Genomic DNA, 18,121 nt, shown 5'->3' with positions numbered 1-18,121 from the left:
CAACCTGCAGGGTGGTTGTCAGGATCAAATGAGGCTTAGCACAGTGCCAGACACATCAGAGGTGCTCGTTCCCCCCCTTCCTTCCCTAACCCATCCACTTATAGCAAATAAAAGTGGTTTCATTCATGGAAATGACATCAAGGGAGATGCATTACTATGTGCTTTGCTGCTGCAGTCCAAAGACCTCTGGCCCTTTCATCTGACTTGAAACCTCACCTATGGGTTATCTCCCCCTGTTTTAGAAGGTGGACTCCTTCACAACAGGGGCTGGTTTTTTTTCTTTTTTATTCCCAGTGTGTAGCACAGCACTCTGCATACAGTAAGTGTTTAATAAATACTTTCATTTACTTTTTATTTTATTTAATTTCAAAAAGAGGAAAAGACAGTTATGTAGTATTGCAGACTCATAGATCCCTATACCTGCAAAGAAAGGAGGGATGTTCATTTTTTTTTGAAGTTTTACATATTTTATTTATGGTTGGGTGAAAAATTATCTCCATGGATAAACATCATCCACAGGGCCTTTTAGTCCTTCTTTTTGCTAGCACCAACATCTGCCTTTGCAGTACCCCTGACTTTCTTCATTCTGTTCTTGCGTTCCTTTCGCTGCTTTCTTGATGTCTTTTTCGTTTCATACAGACCATTCCTTTCAAGTCTGTGCTTTGGCTCATTTTTCTTTGCATAGTCAAGGGAATCATAAATCATGCCAAAGCCTGTTCTTTTGCTACCACCAAAATGGGTTCTGAATCCAAAGACAAAAATGACGTCTGGAGCTGTTTTGTACATCTTGGCCAGTTTTTCTCGAATTTCAGTCTTGGGCACTGTGGCCTTTCCAGCATGAAGGACATCTATAACCATCTGTTTACACTGAAGAAGTCTATTTGTCACAAACTTCCTGGTTCTGATGGTTCCAGTGTCATTCATGGTGGCAGCTGGCTTCTTGAGCAGCAGGAGAGGGAAAGGGCTGCAAGAGGCAACTGTTGTTTGTTTTCTTAAAGTGGAATTTTAAACTCCTGCCTTCAATGCCACATTCTTGATGAGCCTTCATTGTACACTGACTTTCAGCCTCTGTTACAGTCTATCTCTCATTCTCTGTTCAAGCTGAACTGGCTTTCTCATTATGCTCTCAATCCTGTCTTCAAACCCTTCTGGAAGTAGTCTCCCTGATATGAAGCCCTTCTTCTTGGCATGCCCCATTTGTCCTTCAATAAACTAAAATTCACCATTATTGATTAAGTGCTAGGTATTGTGCTGGCTGCAAGGGATACTGACAAACATGAAACAGACCCTGTCCTCCAGGAACTTACATTCCATTTCAGGGAATGGGGATAAGCAATGTACAAAGACAAGGAGAGAGAGGAATTGCCAACTGCTTGGAGGGGTGTGTGGAGAAACATGGATGAGATTGCATTTTGGTGGAGCCTTGAAGGTTGGTAAGGTTTTTCAGAGACAGAAATGGGGAGGGTGTGTTCATTTCTTTTTTTTTTTTAGCTTTTTGGAGGGCAGTTGGGATTAAGTGACTTGCCCAAGGTCACACAGCTAGTTTTTGTGTTAAGTGTCTGAGGCTGGGTTTGAACTCAGGTTCTCCTGACTACAGGGCCAGTGTTCTATTCACTGGGCCACGTAGCTTCCCCAAAGGGTGTGTTAATTTCAGGCATGGAGAGGGTCTGTGGAAATGGAGTCAGGAGCTGGAATGTGGAATTTGGGGTATAGCTACAAGTGAAGTTTGGTAGGAAAAAAGAATGTGTGAAAAGGAATAGAATGGATTCAAGCTGGGAAGATGGGAAGAACCAGGTTGGGAAGGGCTTTACATATCAGCTTAAAGAATTTATATTTTATTCTCTTCTTTTGGAAAAATTTAAAACATTTTAAAATTAAATAGAAAATAAGAAAAAAATTGCCATGTACAGATCAGAACATAAGAGATGATTCAGTATAAAACAATAAATTTCCATTTCAAGAAAGCATCTATATTGCCTCTATATTGCACATTGTTTTCAAAGTTGCCTAGCTTTTCTTTGCTTCCTTGTAGGTTTTCTTTTGTTTTCTGTTGTGTACTTTTTACTTTATTTTTCCCCCTTCTTCTCCCCCACTACCCTAAAGAAGGCTATAATCTACCTATAAACATATATATATATACACACACACATACACATATATGTGTGTGTGTGTGTGTGTGTGTGTGTGTGTGTGTGTGTAAGACCATACTATACTTATTTCTACTTGTCATCTGTTTCTCTGAAAGTGGATAGCATGTTCATACATCCAGGTCTTTCCATGTTTTTATAAATCAACCAGTTCACCATTTCCTATACCACAGCAATATTCCAATCCAATCACATCCTCTCTGAGAGATTTATCATGACAGTTTACCCCAATTTTCTGCATTCCTTCTAATATTTTATTTTCTAGGTGATAGGGAGCCACTAAAGGTCTTTGAACAGGGGAGTATTGCATATATTCTTATACGTCCTTCTTGTCTTCCTCATTAGGGTATAAACTCCTTGCCAGGAGGGACTGTTTCATTCATTCTCTTTGCATCCCCAGGACCCAGCACAGTACCTAGATCATAGTATTTCTTTTTTTAATTTAAAGCAATTGGGGTTAAGTAACTTGCTCAAGGTTACACGGCCAGTTATTTCTGGGTGTGGTGCTAAGTATCTGAGCCTGGATTCGATCCCCAGGTCATCCCGACACTGGGGCTGGTGCTCTTACTCACTGAGCCACCTGGCCGCCCCTGATCATAGTATTTCTTAATAAATGCTTGTTGGTTGATTAATCTAGTCCACATCCCTCCCACCTCCATTTTGCAGAAGAGGAGAATGAGGCCTCCAGAGGTAAAGTGATTTGCTAATGGGCAGTACAGCTCTTTGGAACTCAAGTCTTCCTGACTCTGAATTCTGCATCCTTTCCACTGTCACAAAGCTTTAAGAACTCAGCCTTGACTTCCCATAGGCCTTTGCTTATTTTCAGCAGTATGCCCATTCTAGCTGAGCACACCATCTGACCTATCTGCCAAAGCCAAGGAAATAAACTCTAAGCTGGAGGAGAGACAGGTTTAGAAGGCTTGCTTAAAATATTAGAAACCTGAAGCAATAAGACAAAGCAGAAATAATGTATTTTGTTACAAGCAGCAGAAAAGAAAAATGGGTACCAGGCCTGCTTGAGAGGATGGTTTCAGACAGCCTCCAGAAATGTGAAGGAACCTGAAGGCATCATGGATCTCAACTTTAACTTTGCTAGATTTGTCTGGAAGTGAGTGTAGAATGTCACAGTCTAAAAAACTCAGAGTGAAAAAGCATTTTCTGTTATTTCAGTGTTGGTGAAAACTGCTGATTGCATGCAGGTAACTGTATCTGGCCCTGCTGAAATCAGGACACATTCCTAAATTTAAGACTGGGGCTATTTTACGTTCTGTTAATTCTCTTGCATATATGGGAAGAAATCATGTTTTAGGGAAAAGTTTTGAAAGTCTCTCTTAAGTGTTTTTCTGATCTGAGCAATGCTGCAAGTATCCAGACTTCCATCTTTTAGGGGCAAAAAATCAGCGTATTCTGTCAGCTGGAGATTTAAAATCTTTTTTAAGTTTGTGTAGGCAAAATGTTAGTTGAAAGCCAAAGTGATTGGTAGATTTTTGCCACATTGGGTAATAAACTTTCCTGCTAAAGAACTAGTTCCTTAAACTGGTAACAGACCTAATAATACACATAGCTAGAGGTCTCAAAAACCTCTCATTAGTTTCCCTATTGTGTGCTTTTTTGTTTCTCTTTTAATTTCCCTTTCTGATTTTTAGTCTCTGTTTTACTTTTTGGCATTTTATTGCCTTCCTTCTATAACTATTATTTACCTTTTAAAAATATCATCCTTTAGTAGGGGAAAGAAATCTATTGGTCACTGATTGAGAGGTTTGTAAATGTAGAACTGGGAAGGAACATCTACTCTAATCTCCTTATTTTGCAAATGAGGAAACTGAGGTCCAGAAAGGTTAAGTTCAAGGTCACATAAGTAGTTTGTAGCACAGTTGGTTTTGAACTCATATCCTTGGGCTTGAAATCTAGCCTTCTATCCATTATGTCATAACTTTCTAGGTATTCACTAACTCCTAATGAGAATTGTGTAAGTAGCACTGTCGGAAAGAAAATCTTTGAAAAGAGATGCTGTCTTGTTTCATGTTTAGACTTGATTATTCATGGGCGATACATAAATGAGATGATTTGCCCAAGGTTCTTGCTCACTATTGAAGAAGTGAGAGATTCATAGGGAAAAAGAGGAAACAGTCTTGAAGATGAGGGTGGGGGTAGTGATGAAGTTGGCCCACCCAGACTCTTCTCTGTTTCCATGGACTCCTGCCATCTTATGGAACCCCCTCTTTCAACCCTTATCCTGTATCTGTGTGTAACACTATAATTTCTGGGAAGTCAAACCCATCAAGATTACAAGTATCAAATCAAGATTACAGTAAGAGTTCTGGGAGGGCAAATCTTAAGTAGAAAACAAATTTTCTTTTTGCATAAAAAGATAAAGTGAACAGGGCAGCTAGGTGGTGCAGTGAATAGAACACCAGCCCTTCAGTCAGGAGGACCTGAGTTCAAATTCAGCCTCAGACACTTAACACACAAAAAAAGCTAGCTGTGTGACCTTGGACAAGTCACTTGCCAATTGCCCTACCTCTCCCCCTCCAAAAGGCATAAAAAAGGATAAAGTGGGCCAGGAAAGCTGGATGTCAGGCCTTCAGCTGTATGAGTCTGGGACCCTGAGACTTGCTTATGCTAATGAGTGAAGGAATGATACTTGTCTATGAATGAGCATGTGGATAGTGTAGGCTGATGTTAGTACTAATGAGGTATTATATGGAAAGTGCTTTGCACAGTGTCAGGCACATAGCAGGCTCTTAATAAATTCTTGTTCCCTTCCCTTCTCTGAGTGAAGGTTTGTAGTTCACAAACTCTTGCTAATTAAAGAAAGTCTGGAAAATCTGAATGCCTTACTCATTGACTTTGCCCTTAAGCAGTTTGATCTTTTGACTTTAGCTGCTTAGCAGCACAGATGCCATTTGAGGTTTTGCTGGTCTGACACAAGGCCCATTACTCAAAGAAGCATATGGCTTTCCACGATGAAGACTTTGAAGGAGACATTACTCATTTGACTGTGCAAAGTCTGATATATTCGTTTCTTGAATATCAGTCACGTTAATTTAGTGTCCTCTATTTTCTGTGCAACGATGAGTTTTTCTGCTGAGGCACCAGTTTTCTTTTCCCCTTTAGAGCCCAATCATGTGCCATTTCTGTGGCTAAAGCTCCTCACAAAAGCCAGTTCATTTCAGTATGTATGAATCACCTGCTATGTGTAAGAAGCAACACTTTGCTTGGTGGTGTGAATACCAGGATGAAAATGGTAGCGTCCCTGTTTTCAGTGATCACGGGAGACTTCATGTTTGATCCTGGAGCCACTGGAGTTGATGGATTGAGTGCATATGTATATATATGTGCACACCCATGTACATGTGTGTGTTTGTGTTTATGTGTGTGAGAGAGAGACATGGTTAAACCCTTGCTTTAGGAAGATCTCTGGCAGCTGAATGGATGGCAGATGAAAGTGGGGAGAGACCAGTTATAAGATTATTGTGATAGTCCAACCTAGAGATGATAGGGGCCTAGATAGACTAGGATGGTAGCGCACGAGAGCTCATGCGAGAGATGATGTCAAAGTGGAAATGACAAGACTGGCTGATGGATTCAGCTTGGGAGATGAGTGAGAGTGAGAAGCTGAAGATGACATCAGGGTTGTACAGGTGGGTGCCTGGGAGGATGACTGTGCCCTCAAAAGCAATAGGAAAGTTGGGAAGAGGGAAAGGCTTGAGGGTAAAGATCTTAAGTACTAATTGGGTTCCAACTGAGACAGGTTGAGCTTGAGATGTCTCTGGGATATTCATTTTGAGATGAGGATTCAAGACTGGAACTCAGGAGAGAGACTAGGGCTATAGATAGAGATCTTGGAATAAGCTGGATAGAAATGATCATTGAAGTTGTGGGAACTGATGAGATCACCAAATGACAGGGTATAGAACAGGAATTCTTAATTTGGGGGTTCGTGCATAGCTTTCAAAGAATCTATAAACTTGAATGGGGAAAAATCACCACTTTGTTTTCACTAACTCTGGTTTCATTTGTAATGCTATTTATTTTATTTATGCATTTAAAAACATTATTCTGAAAAGGAGGCCATTGGTTTCCCCAAGCTGCCTAAGGGATCCATGAAACAGAAAAAGGTTAAGAACCTCTGATATAGAGGAAGAAGAGAAGAGGGTCCAGGACAAAGCAATAGGAAGCTATTAGCATTTTTTTGAGAAGTAAGTGACAAGGTCATATCTAAGCTTAAGGACAATCATTTTATCAGCTTTATGGAGTTTGGATTGAAATGGAGAAAGACCCAAGGATATAAATAGGGAAGTTTGGAAGAATGGTGGGATTTTTTTTTTGGGGGGGAATATTATAAGTTGTTTTTTGGATGTGTGGAATTTGTGAAATATCTGCGACAGTTGGAAAGGCTCAGAGGAAAGACTAGGACTGGGTATACAGACCTGTGAGTCATCTGTACAGAGAAGCTAATTAAACCCATGGGAACTGAAGGAGAAGAGAGAAAGAGAGACAGAGAGAGAGAGAGAGAGAGAGACAGAGAGACAGAGAGAGAGACAGAGAGAGAGACAGAGACAGAGAGACAGAGAGACACAGAGAGAGAGACAGAGAGAGAGACAGAAAGAGAGAGACACAGAGAGAGACACAGAGAGAGAGGCAGAGAGAGAGACACAGAGAGAGACAGAGAGAGACAGAGAGAGACAGAGAGAGACAGAGAGAGAGACACAGAGAGAGACACAGAGAGAGAGACACAGAGAGACAGAGAGAGACACACATAGAGAGAGACACAGAGAGAAAGACACAGAGAGAGAGACACACACACACACACAGAGAGAGAGAGAGAGAGAGAGAGAGAGAGAGAGAGAGAGAGAGAGAGAGAGAGAGAAAGAGTGAGTGAGAGAGAGACACACACACACAGACAGAGACAGAGAGACAGAGACAGAGACAGAGAGACAGAGACAGAGAGACAGAGAGAGTGAGCACCAGTCAACCAAGACAGAGCCTTGGACCACATTATTCAAATTCAACTCCAAACAGGTAAAGCCTATATTAAGAGAAAGACTGTTCTTGCTTAATCAATCCTTATGAGAATCCTGAAAATAATAGTGATCAGTGTTATTTTCTTTCCTCAAATCTTCATCATATAGTAGTTTCTTATATCCTTTCTTTGCCCTGGATGCTTTGGAAGATCTGTGATTCTTTCACACTCACATATTTTTCTATAATATTTCTGAGAATGACTGAGGACAATTCCAATCCATCTATTCCTTTTTATCTCATATAATTCATGTTTTTTTTTAACATAAATCCTCCATGTTTTACTTTTTTTGGAGGGGGGAAGGCAAGGCAATTGGGGTTAAGTGACTTGTCCAAGGTCATACAGCTAGTAAAGGTGGCAAGTGTCTGGGGCTAGATTTGAACTCAGGTCCTCCTGACTTCAGCACCAGTACCTCTGTTCACTAGCTATCTGGTTGCCCCTTCCATGTTTTACTATAAATGAATCATGCCATACGTCTTTTAGACAGCACACTGGAGACCTTGTAATATCCTAATAGGGGGATGTTGTGTTAAGAGTGGACCATTCAAGTGCTCCATCCTTTGTTTCTCATTCTTAGTTCCTGTGGGCGGTTACATTAAAGGCATCCATTCGTTAATACTTCTGGCACCACTGTACATACAACCATCATCTAGGGCCTCAATTACCACTGTGGCATTTTCATAGCAGTAATTCATGTAAACCAACCATAGTGATTTGCTAATTTACTCACAGCTAGCTAGACTTCTCAAAAACCCGTTGCTAGTCATTCAATTGTGTTAACTGCATACACTTAACAACAGTGTAATGTTATCATAAATATTCCATAATTCAGACTTTTCCCTAATTCTGACTGGTATCTTTCTTTTGCCTTTCCCTCTCCTCCAAAGTAGTGAGTTTGTAAAGCATTAAAGATTGGATCCCAATTCTTTGTTGAGACCAGTAGGGGACAACATTAGATCTTAAAATCAGGTGTGTGGAACGTCCTGAACAGAACTTTCTGACTTGATCACACTGTGTATCATGACATTCAGGTAAGACCCCTGTATCCCAACAAAACTATGCAAACTCTTTCTGGGAAAATACCATGAGAAGTTGGTAAAGACCTGCTGCAAAGGTAAATCCTGTTTGAAACTGTTGTCAGCAGACTTCCTATTTTTCTTAATTATTTTCTGCCATTGGTGGAATCAAGTAAACCTCTACAGAGAAATACCAAAATCATTCAATTTATGGATATACATGTATGTATGTAGGTGTGTGTGAAAAACAAATGATATTTTTTTCTTGAAATAGATATCTACTCTCAGAATAGGCCCTCTTAAGTGTAAATCTGTAAAGGTATATAGCTTGGGGGAAGCAGTTTTTAAATTGTTTTGATGTATCTCTAAGGTCCCTTTTAACTCTATCTCTTTCTCTTGATTAGAAAATGAAGAGATATGTCAACTATAGAATCTCAGACTTGGAAAGGGCCTCAGAGACTACCTAATGTAAGACATACCTGAAAAGCATTCTCTTGCCAACATATCCATTAAGTGACCGTCCAGCCTTTGCTTGAATCCCTCTAGAAAGAAGGAGCCTGCTGCCTTCAGAGGCAGCTGATCATGCTTCAGGGTAGCTCCAATTGCTCAGAACTTTTCAGTCTAAACTTTCTTCTTTACAATTTCTGTCCATTGCTGCTAGCTCTGCCCCTTGGGTCCAAGCAGAACGGTTGAATCCCTCTTTCACATGATGGCCCTTCAGATACTTGACATGTAGCAGTCATGTCCTCTAAATCTTCTCTTCTCTAGGTGAAACATTCCCAGTTCCTTCCAATGAATCTCATAAGGCATGAACTCTGGGCACTCAAGCTTGTTGTCCTCCTCTGGTCACTCTCCAGTTCATCAATCTCCTTCTTAAAATGTGGAACCTGCAACTGAAAACATTGCACCAGCTGTGGTCTCCCATGGGCATAGTAGGCCATCACCTACATCCTGGTCACTCTGTCTCTCTTGATGCAGCCCGAGGTGGTTCTTTGTCTTTTTGACCATCATACTGCCATCTTGACTTCTACTGAACTTACCTTCAACTAAGCCCACTGAAGTTTTTTCAAATGAGTTGTGAGATAGCCGTGCCTCTCAAATATGTGCTTGAGAAGTTGATTTTTTGTTTATAAGTAAATGATAGATATTAAATTATAAAAAGTAATCATGTCTTTCACTTGGCCCTGTTAATTTCCATCTTACTGGATGATATACAAGTCAATGTTTTAGTTTGTCTAGATCTTTTTGAATTCTGACTCTGCTATCCATTGTATTAGCTTCTGTCCTTGCTAGTTTTGTCTGATCTGCAGATTTGATAGTCAAGTCATATAATTAATAATGAACATAATAATAATAGCAATACTTTCAGGGTTGTTGTGGTGAGGATCAAATGAGAAAATGATTGTAAAACACTTAGGATACTTCCTGGCACATAGGTGCTATATAAATATTATTATTAGTAACTAGTATTTTTATAGCACTCTAAGGTTTGCAAAGCACTTCACAAATGTAATCTCCTTTTATCTTCACAACAACCCTATGAAGTAGATATTATTATTATCCTTATTTTACATATGGGGGAACTGAGGCAGAGAGAGTTTAAGTGATTTGCCCAGGGTACATTAAGTGCCTGAGGCCTGATTTGGGCTCAGTTCTTCCTGACTCTAGGTCCAGTGCTCTATCTTTTTAAAATTTTTATTTTTTAAAATTCCATTTATTTTAATTTAAATTTATGAAATAAAGCAAGTATTTCCATACTATAATAGAATAAAAAGATGGTTGCACATGAAACTATAAATATATTATGTATAACTTGCTATTCCTTTTAAATATATAATAAAATGATCATGTACATTTCTTTTCCCCCCTTTTTTCCTTCCCTCTCTCCCCACCCAGAGATAGTTATCATTCCACACAAATATGTACATATATGTAAAATCATCCTATACATCTATTTATCTGTTCTATCTCTGGATGCAGCTAACATCTTCCTTCATAAGTCCGTTGTAGTTAATTTTGGTATTTATAATAGTAAAAATAACAGTCACTCAAAGTTGTTCTTAAAACAATATTACTATTACTGTATACAACATTTTCTTGATTCTGCTCATTTTATTCATTATTTCATGCAAATCTATCCATGTTTTTCTATTTTTTCTTTGGAGGGGGGTAAGGCAGGGCAATTGGGGTTAAGTGACTTATCCAAGGTCACACAGGTAATAAGTGTTAAGTTTCTTGAGGTTGAATTTGAACTCAGGTCCTTCCGACTCCAGGGCAGGTGCTCTATTCAGTGCACTGCCTACTTGCCCTATCTATGCTTTTCTAAAGGCAAAAAGCTCATCATTTCTTATAGCACAATAGTATTCCATCACGATCATTCTATCACGATCATCACAACTTGTTTAGCCATTCCTCAATTGATGGGCATCCCTATAATTTCCAGTTCCTTGCCACCACAAAGAGAGCTGCTATAAAGATTTTAAAACTTATAAGTTCTTTTCCTTTTTCTCTAATCATATTTGGAAATAGACCTAGTAGTGGGTCAAAGGGTATAAACAGTTTAATAACTCTTTGGGTGTAATTCCAGATTGCTCTCCAAAATGGTTGGATCAAGCAGTTAAATCAGTGCTTTATACACTGGACCACCTAGTCATCTCTCCCCGCCTCCATGTATATATATATATATATATATATATATATATATATATATATATATCCAAGCCAGTCATTAAAATGTTGGACAGGGCAGTTTCAATTACAGATTCTTGGAGTACTCCACTGGATCTGGTATGTCAACAAGTTCTGATTACACCTACTTATACCATCACTTAGCACATATCACTTTGTTTTTTTCTTTATTCTTTTCACAAGAGTAGAATGATAGACTTTGGCAAATGTTTTGTTAAAATCCAGGTAAACCAGTTCTACATAATTCCCTTGTTCTACCCACTTAATAACTTTGTCAAAAAGAGAAATGAGGCCAATCAGGCACATCCTATTCTTGATGAAATCATATCGGCCCTTCATAATCACTGCTTTCTTTCTAAATGTTCATCAGTCATCTCTTCAATAATATATTCTATAATTTTTTCTAGAGTTGAAATCAAGTTGATTGTCCTGTAGTTTATAGCTCCCATTCCTTTTCACTTTTTTTGAAAACCAGGACAGGAATTACCCTCCTCAAATTCTGTAGAACTTCTTCCAGTCTCTGCAATTTTGTCTACAAGAGATTTCAAGACTATCTAAAAGCTTGGTACTATTGGAATTTTCCAAATTTTCTTTGCAAAAGTAAGGAATCTCAAAATAATGAGATTACTACATGACAACTAGTAATACTTTACAGATACTAGAGCATCATTCGCTGCCTTACAAAGTAGGAATCTCAAAATAATGAGATTACTACGTGACAACTAGTAATACTTTACAGATACTAGAGCATCATTCAGCTGCCTTACAAAGTGAAATGTCATGGTAACTTAAATGTTAACTTTAAGAAAGAATATGTTAACTTAAAAAAAGGAAGAATGGACAAGTTCCACAAAGAAGGTTTGGCAATTCCAATGATCTCAGGTGGTTAAGTGTTTTCAGGGGGGCAGTCCATGATGACCCTTTCTTTTGCAAGAAGAATATGAAAATCTTTGCAGTATTGGTAAAGTGTAAATGGAAGAAAAGGGAATAAATTAGTTATTCATCAATTCGACAGGCATTTGTTGGGTACCCATTGGGCTGTGTACAAAGATGAGTAAAATGTTGTCTGCCCTTAATGATAAGGGGTGATTAGATATATACTTGACTGTAACTTAATAAGGAAGATAAGACATGTACACAAATAACTATAACACAGGACAGAATATTATAAGTGTTCATGGAGTTCAGAGAAGGGAGAGAGCATTTCTGACTGGGGTAGGCATCAGGGAAGGCATTGTGAAGGTAGGGATTTGGGGCTGGGTCTTCAAAAATGGGTCATCAGGGGAGATGGAAAGGAGGGCAGGTATTTCAGATAGAGGGAATGGCATGAAAGTACAAAGTGTGTTGAGGGAACTATGACTAGCTAAATTTGGCTATGCTCTAAGAAGGGAAGCTGAGTGGCCCAGTGGATAGAATGTCAGTCATAGAGTCAGGAAGACCTGAGTTCAAATCTGGAATGAGACACTTACTAGTTGTGTAACCCAGGACAAGTTACTTAACCCTATTTGCCTCAGTTTCTTCATCCATAAAATGAGTTAGAAAAGGAAATGTCAAACCACTATGGAATTTTTTGCTGAGAAAACCCAAATCGTGTCACAAAGAACCAGACGTGATTGAAAAAACAACCACAGATACCATAAGAAACCTGTGGGAGGCCCATGAATCCAAAGCAAGGCTTCTGTGACCTTTTTCACTCCTGCTGATGTCCTGTCTCAAACCGCACCTTCTGCTCCCACACTAGGACTGTGCTGTTTGGTGAGAGTTTATCACATCTGATCTGCCCCAGACACGGAGTCATGCCATCTTTCATGCCATCATGCTGACATTCCTGTACCTTTTGGTAGCCAATGAGAAAATGAATGACATAATCACAGCTGTCCTTTAGGTGGATTAATTCGTTTTTAGTCTGTAGGAAGGTTCATTAGTCCTGTTTTGGTTCTCAATGAACAGAAACATAGTCACACCTACCTAAAATTCAACTACAGGGTTCATCAACTGTATAGAAGCCTCTGGTGGAAGACTCACTCACAAAGAGAACATACAAAGAGACATGCTTTCCCACATCCCTGACACCTATGGGTACAAGTTGTCTTCTCAACATTCTTAAACATAACCACAAGCTGAATAATTAGCTCTATTCAGAACCATGAATTTATAGAGTGGAGCTCTTAACAGATGTACCAAGCGATGACAAGAACTTTCTAGACTATTAAATACAATCTTTCATGCTGAGAAAAAGATAGACAATGAGTTTTAGGACAGCAATTAGGGCTGCGGTCAATGAATTTTTGGCTTTATTTCACTGGAACCCAAGCTTCCCCATCTTGCCATAGTTGAACACACTGATCATTGCCATCCCACCAAAAATTTGGACTTCACCACTGGTTCCATATCAGTTCTGTGTGATAGGTGAGCTTTTTGCTTTATTTTGCCCTGGACAGGCTCAGGTCTTCCCCCTTCCTTTTCAGTACCCCTTTCTGTACTGTTTTCTGTCATTACCATATCAACTCATTGAAGGCAGAAAGACTGCTTTATTTTCTCATATTTATATCTCCATTGCTTATCACAATGACTGAAAAATAGTAAGTACTTAAAAAATGTTCTTCCTGTCAGTCTTTCCATCTTTCTATTTCTAGTCAGTCATTCCAGCCATTTCTGTCTCCCTTTTCCCTTGAAGGAAGGGACTTAATCAGACCAGCTCACATTAGATGGGTTGAAGTGGGAGAGAATTCAGACAGAGTGATACCTGTTTTCAGGCTATTTCTTTAGATTCAGAAAATGGTATTATTGATCACACCACAGTATTAATTTTAATAATAAAACTCCATATTGAAAGTATGGAGTAAAGCCATCACTGAGGTTTTACCGTATTCTAACACCATCAGAACCTTCTTGCTGTCTCTCCTTTAGTCTTTGTCCCGAGAGGCAGAGCTAAAGGATCTGTCTGTGGTACTGATTTGGAAGAGTGATACTTCTCCAGAGACAGTACTAGGCTCTTGGCAGATTCGATAGATTTGTTCTATTCTTCAAAACTATTTTCAAACCACACAGTAGTAATGTTTGTCTGGCCTTTTTGATAAATGAGTGTTGATTCCTTGAAACTCAAGAGATTCCCAGCATTAGTAAATTTAATTGGTCTGGGGAAAATATGTAGGGATAAAACGTGACTTACAAACATAAAAATAATTATAATGATGTGTTGACAAAAAGTTAGCTTAATTGGAATTAAACTAACTTTTAGTTCTAATTGGCCTTTCCTGTTGACATTTTTCTTAAGGATGTAAGCAATTTTCTTTCTTCCTATGAAGGCTTGTTTTGGCAAGTCTGTTGCTGGTCTCTGGCCTCATTCTAGCCTAATTTGGTCAGGCACTTTACTGGTGTCTCTCTGTGCTCTTGGAGTAATCATGAGCAGAGCTTAGGAAATTTGCAAGGGCCTTTTGCTTGAGAAAAAGCCTTTGGATTAATTAGCTTCATCAGTCTACTGTCTCAGGTCCCCCCAAATCTTCACCACACTGAATTTGTTTTTCAGTTTCAGAATGATAAAAGAAGCTTATAATTGCTTGATCCCACAAGCCTCTTGATTCAGAATGGAGTAAAAGGAAAAAGCATACATGCAGACTGAGAAAGACCCAAAGGGAGGATAGAGGAGAAAATGAGAGAAATCTTTTTTTTAAGCAATTGGGGTTAAGTAACTTGCTCAAGGTTACACGGCCAGTTATTTTGTGTGGGTGTCAAGTATCTGAGGCCGGAACCAATCCTGGGTCTCTCGACACTGGGGCCGGTGCTCTTACTCACTGTGCCACCTGGCCGCCCCTGAGAGCAATCTTATTGGTCCACAAACTCATTGTCTCTTCACTTAGGCATTCTTACTGTACAGGTGTTACAAATCTTGCTTTACTGCTGATGCTCTTCCCTTAGCCCATGGGGAGGGCAGACGTATGTGCATATCTACTGAAAGGAATGACAGTTTCTAGAGGTAGTTTTGTCCTTGGATGCTTCTTCTTGGGATTGGCCACATCCTTGTTAAAGAAGTTTTGCCATCTTCCCCCCCCCATCCCAGTATTCTTGCTCTATTTAGACTCATGTGATGCTCTAACACCTTCTGAACTGCCAGGAAATTTCCCTGGGGCTTGATTATTGCTAAGCTTTTCCTTGATATAAATGCAATCAATTATATAGGCATTTATGAATCACCTACTGTGTGTTAGCAGCACTGTGTTATACACACTAGAGGAGAGGTAAAGTATAATGAGGACATTGTGAGTGTGATTGTATGTGTCTGTGTGTGAGTGTTTTAGGTGTGTGAGAGTAATGGGGGGCTCCCAGGACTGGGCACCAGGGTGTAAGTGAATGTATGAAGGGGAGGAGAGGGGTGGCTTTTCAGGGCTGGAGACTAATGTAAGGGTAAGAGTAGGTGTGCTTTTGAGTGTATTTGTATGTTAAAAAGCTCTTGGTATATAAATAGGGCTGTGGGATGGAAGCTTTGGTGTGTGAGTGAGAATATGTGCATTATTAGTATGTGTGAGGACAGGAGATTGGCCTGGGGACCAGGGTATAAGAGTGCAGTGAGAGAGAATGTGTGTGTGTGTGTGTGTGTGTGTGTATGAGTATATGAGAGAGAGAGAGAATAGAGACAGAGACAGTAGCAGAGATAGAGAGAAAGAAAGGAAGAGAAAGAGAGAAAGGGATAGGAGACAGAGAAGAGAGAGACAAGCTGAGACAGTGGCAGAGAGAGACAGAGAAAAATAGAAATAGAGACAGAAAGGGAGGGGAGATTGGAGGGAGACAGGAAGGAATAAAGGAATGGATGGAGAGAGAGAGACAGAGATTGAAACAGAGAGAGATACAGACAGAGAGACAGAGAGAAAAAGAAATAGAGATGAAAAGGAAGGGGAGATCAGAGGGAGATGGGAAGGAATGAAGGACTGGATGGAGAGAGAGAGAGACAGAGAGAGAGAGAGAAAGAGAGAGAGACAGAGAGAAAGAGAGAGAGAGACAGAGAGAAAGAGATAGAGAGAGGAGACACAGGAGACACAGGCAGAGACAGGGAAAGAGTCTCAGCATAAAAGGGAACATTGTTGGCAGGGATCAAGAGAGAGAGGAGGTCTCCATTTTTGTTCTTGGTCTGAACTTAGCTTCTCCTGTTGAGACCATGGCTCCTGTCCCAGAAGACAGAGAAAGGCTGCCTTGAAGGGGCTCCTAATGGTGGATGTGGCTGTCTTCTGTATGAGAATGAACACTGGCTTTGGAGTCAGTGCACCTGGGCCTGGAGCCCAGCTCAGCTACTGACCAGCTCTGTGACCTTGGTCAAATCATTTAACTTCTCTGGAACTTGATTTGTTCATCTGGAAAATGAGGGCGGTGGACTGGGCCCTCTGTGGGGTCCCTTCCAATTCTATAATCTAGGGTGCTTTGATTCCAGGGGCACACAAAGAGCGGGTTGTGTTGGTCAGGAGCTCCACTGGGAAAGGAAGTGGGTTGGCCTGGCAGGATTTCTAATGAGGGTGATCCAGGGAGCAAGCCTGGGGACTGGAGCCAAGTAGCCAAGAAATGGAGAGTTCCATACCAGGGGGAATCAGGCCATGGGCTGCTGACTGTAGCCCCCAACCTGGGCTCTTAGTTCTGGGGGAAGTTATGCTTTGGAAGTGCCTCTGCTCATCCTGGGCATCTGTGCTGGCATTAAGGGGTGGAAAATGGGCATGACAATCAAATGTTGAGAAATGAAATCAAGTAGGAACAAAACACTTCCACCTTATTGCATTTAATTTGCATAATTTCTAATAAACATGACACTGTTGACATTACCCCCTTGCTTATTAATTTCCTCTCATTTATTAATTTAAGAGGCTCCTTGCTCTAATTTGTAGAACTATTTTGGTTAATTAATATATACTAGGGGATAAATATTTTTGGTCACAAATAAAGAATCTTCACAGGGATAGACTGATATACACACACTGAATCGAGTGACATATAATCATGCCAAGATTCTACTTCCCTTCTTCCCTCCCATCTGTCCCCAATACCCAGCATAAACTTTCCACATTTTTAGAATAGTTGGGCACCTGGATGCTACTGGGGGCAAAAATAGATGTAGTGTTGAAAGGGAGCTTATAGGTCATCTACTCCAATCTCTTTTTACAGATCAGGAAACTGAGGCCCAGAAGTGAAATGACTTTTCTACCGTCACTCAGGTAGTAAGTGGCAGAGCCAGATTTTGAACTTAAATTCTCTGATTTTAAATCAAATAGTTATTTTAGGGTCATTGGAAAGATCCCTCCACCCCCACCTGATCACTGATGCCTGGAGAGCTTTTCACAGGTGACAACAACTTTTAGTCCCCAGTTGGAGATAAGATCTAAAATGGATATATCTCTGGAAAAGGTAGCACTTTAATTCACACTAAGGTGTAAATGATATCTGTCACATTCTTTTCTGAGAGCAGCATTTGATGAGAGGAGGAGGTGAAGGAACTGGGTACCTGCCTCAAGAAAGGAGGGGGAGAGGAAACTTAGAAGAAAAAAGTACAGAAAGTGAAGCCTGGTGTTAACAGGACCCTTCCATTTTGGTGAGAATCGACTGCTAATTACTAATGAAGAGGTGCAGATTCTTTCTGAGGGAGGGAGGCAATGTCCACTTCACCCCTGGACTTTTAAACAAAGTACAACCTGGCACCTATATGGGATTATAGCTAGAGTGGGTCTGGGTAGGGCAGAAGATAATACTAACTACTTCCACTGACCCTAGATGTGGCAGAACTCTATACAGGGGATCTTTGTTACAATGAAGAGAGTATTTCCTGAGTGTCTCCAGATGCTCCCCTTGTTAATATCTAGTTATCATCCTGAAGCCTTGGGGGATATACCCTAGCCATGGAATTGGCATCAGGAGGGTTCTGGGTTCAAAAGCTGCCATTGATACTTGCTAGTTAAGTGACTATGGGCAAACCACTCAATCATTATCAGTGGTAGTTTTCTCATATATAAAATGGGGAAAATGTCTAGTGTGTACCTTACTCTGAGGCTCAAGATATGACCATATAGCCTATGGATAAAATGTTTGTTTTTCTCTATAGTACATTATCACAAAAGCCTTAGCATACTTTTAAGCTTTAATGGCATTTTATAGGCAGAACCTTGAATGTTACAGAAACCACGTGAGCTACTACAGGTATTAAGCTTTAATAGTTTAAAACTGTACTAAGATAATGTGAAAGCAGTTTGTGACTTGTATATGGTCACCTA

At 40.0% G+C, this 18,121-nt stretch overlaps 2 protein-coding genes across 2 annotated transcripts in view; one reads left to right on the top strand and one right to left on the bottom strand.

Moving 5' to 3' along the window:
• DNER (delta/notch like EGF repeat containing) overlaps positions 1-18,121 on the top strand; it is a 356,232-nt gene that overhangs the window by 98,449 nt on the left and 239,662 nt on the right. The window lies entirely within an intron of this gene.
• On the bottom strand, positions 494-939 carry LOC138174257 (small ribosomal subunit protein eS24-like). Its single transcript, XM_069104434.1, has one exon. It carries the CDS (start codon positions 922-924, stop codon positions 526-528), a length of 399 nt encoding a protein of 132 aa, XP_068960535.1. The 5' UTR covers positions 925-939; the 3' UTR covers positions 494-525.

The sequence above is a fragment of the Petaurus breviceps genome, unplaced genomic scaffold (assembly GCF_028583685.1).
Source record: "Petaurus breviceps papuanus isolate PSGF00001 unplaced genomic scaffold, PetGlider_PUasm1.0 688, whole genome shotgun sequence".
NCBI lineage: Eukaryota > Metazoa > Chordata > Mammalia > Diprotodontia > Petauridae > Petaurus > Petaurus breviceps.
The sequence above is the reverse complement of the archived record's forward strand: the minus strand, read 5'-3'. Positions and strand labels throughout refer to the sequence as shown.

What these genes read in the sequence shown, in the direction of transcription:
- LOC138174257 (XM_069104434.1), bottom strand. Translation starts at nt 924, where the DNA reads ATGAATGACACTGGAACCATCAGAACCAGGAAGTTTGTGACAAATAGA.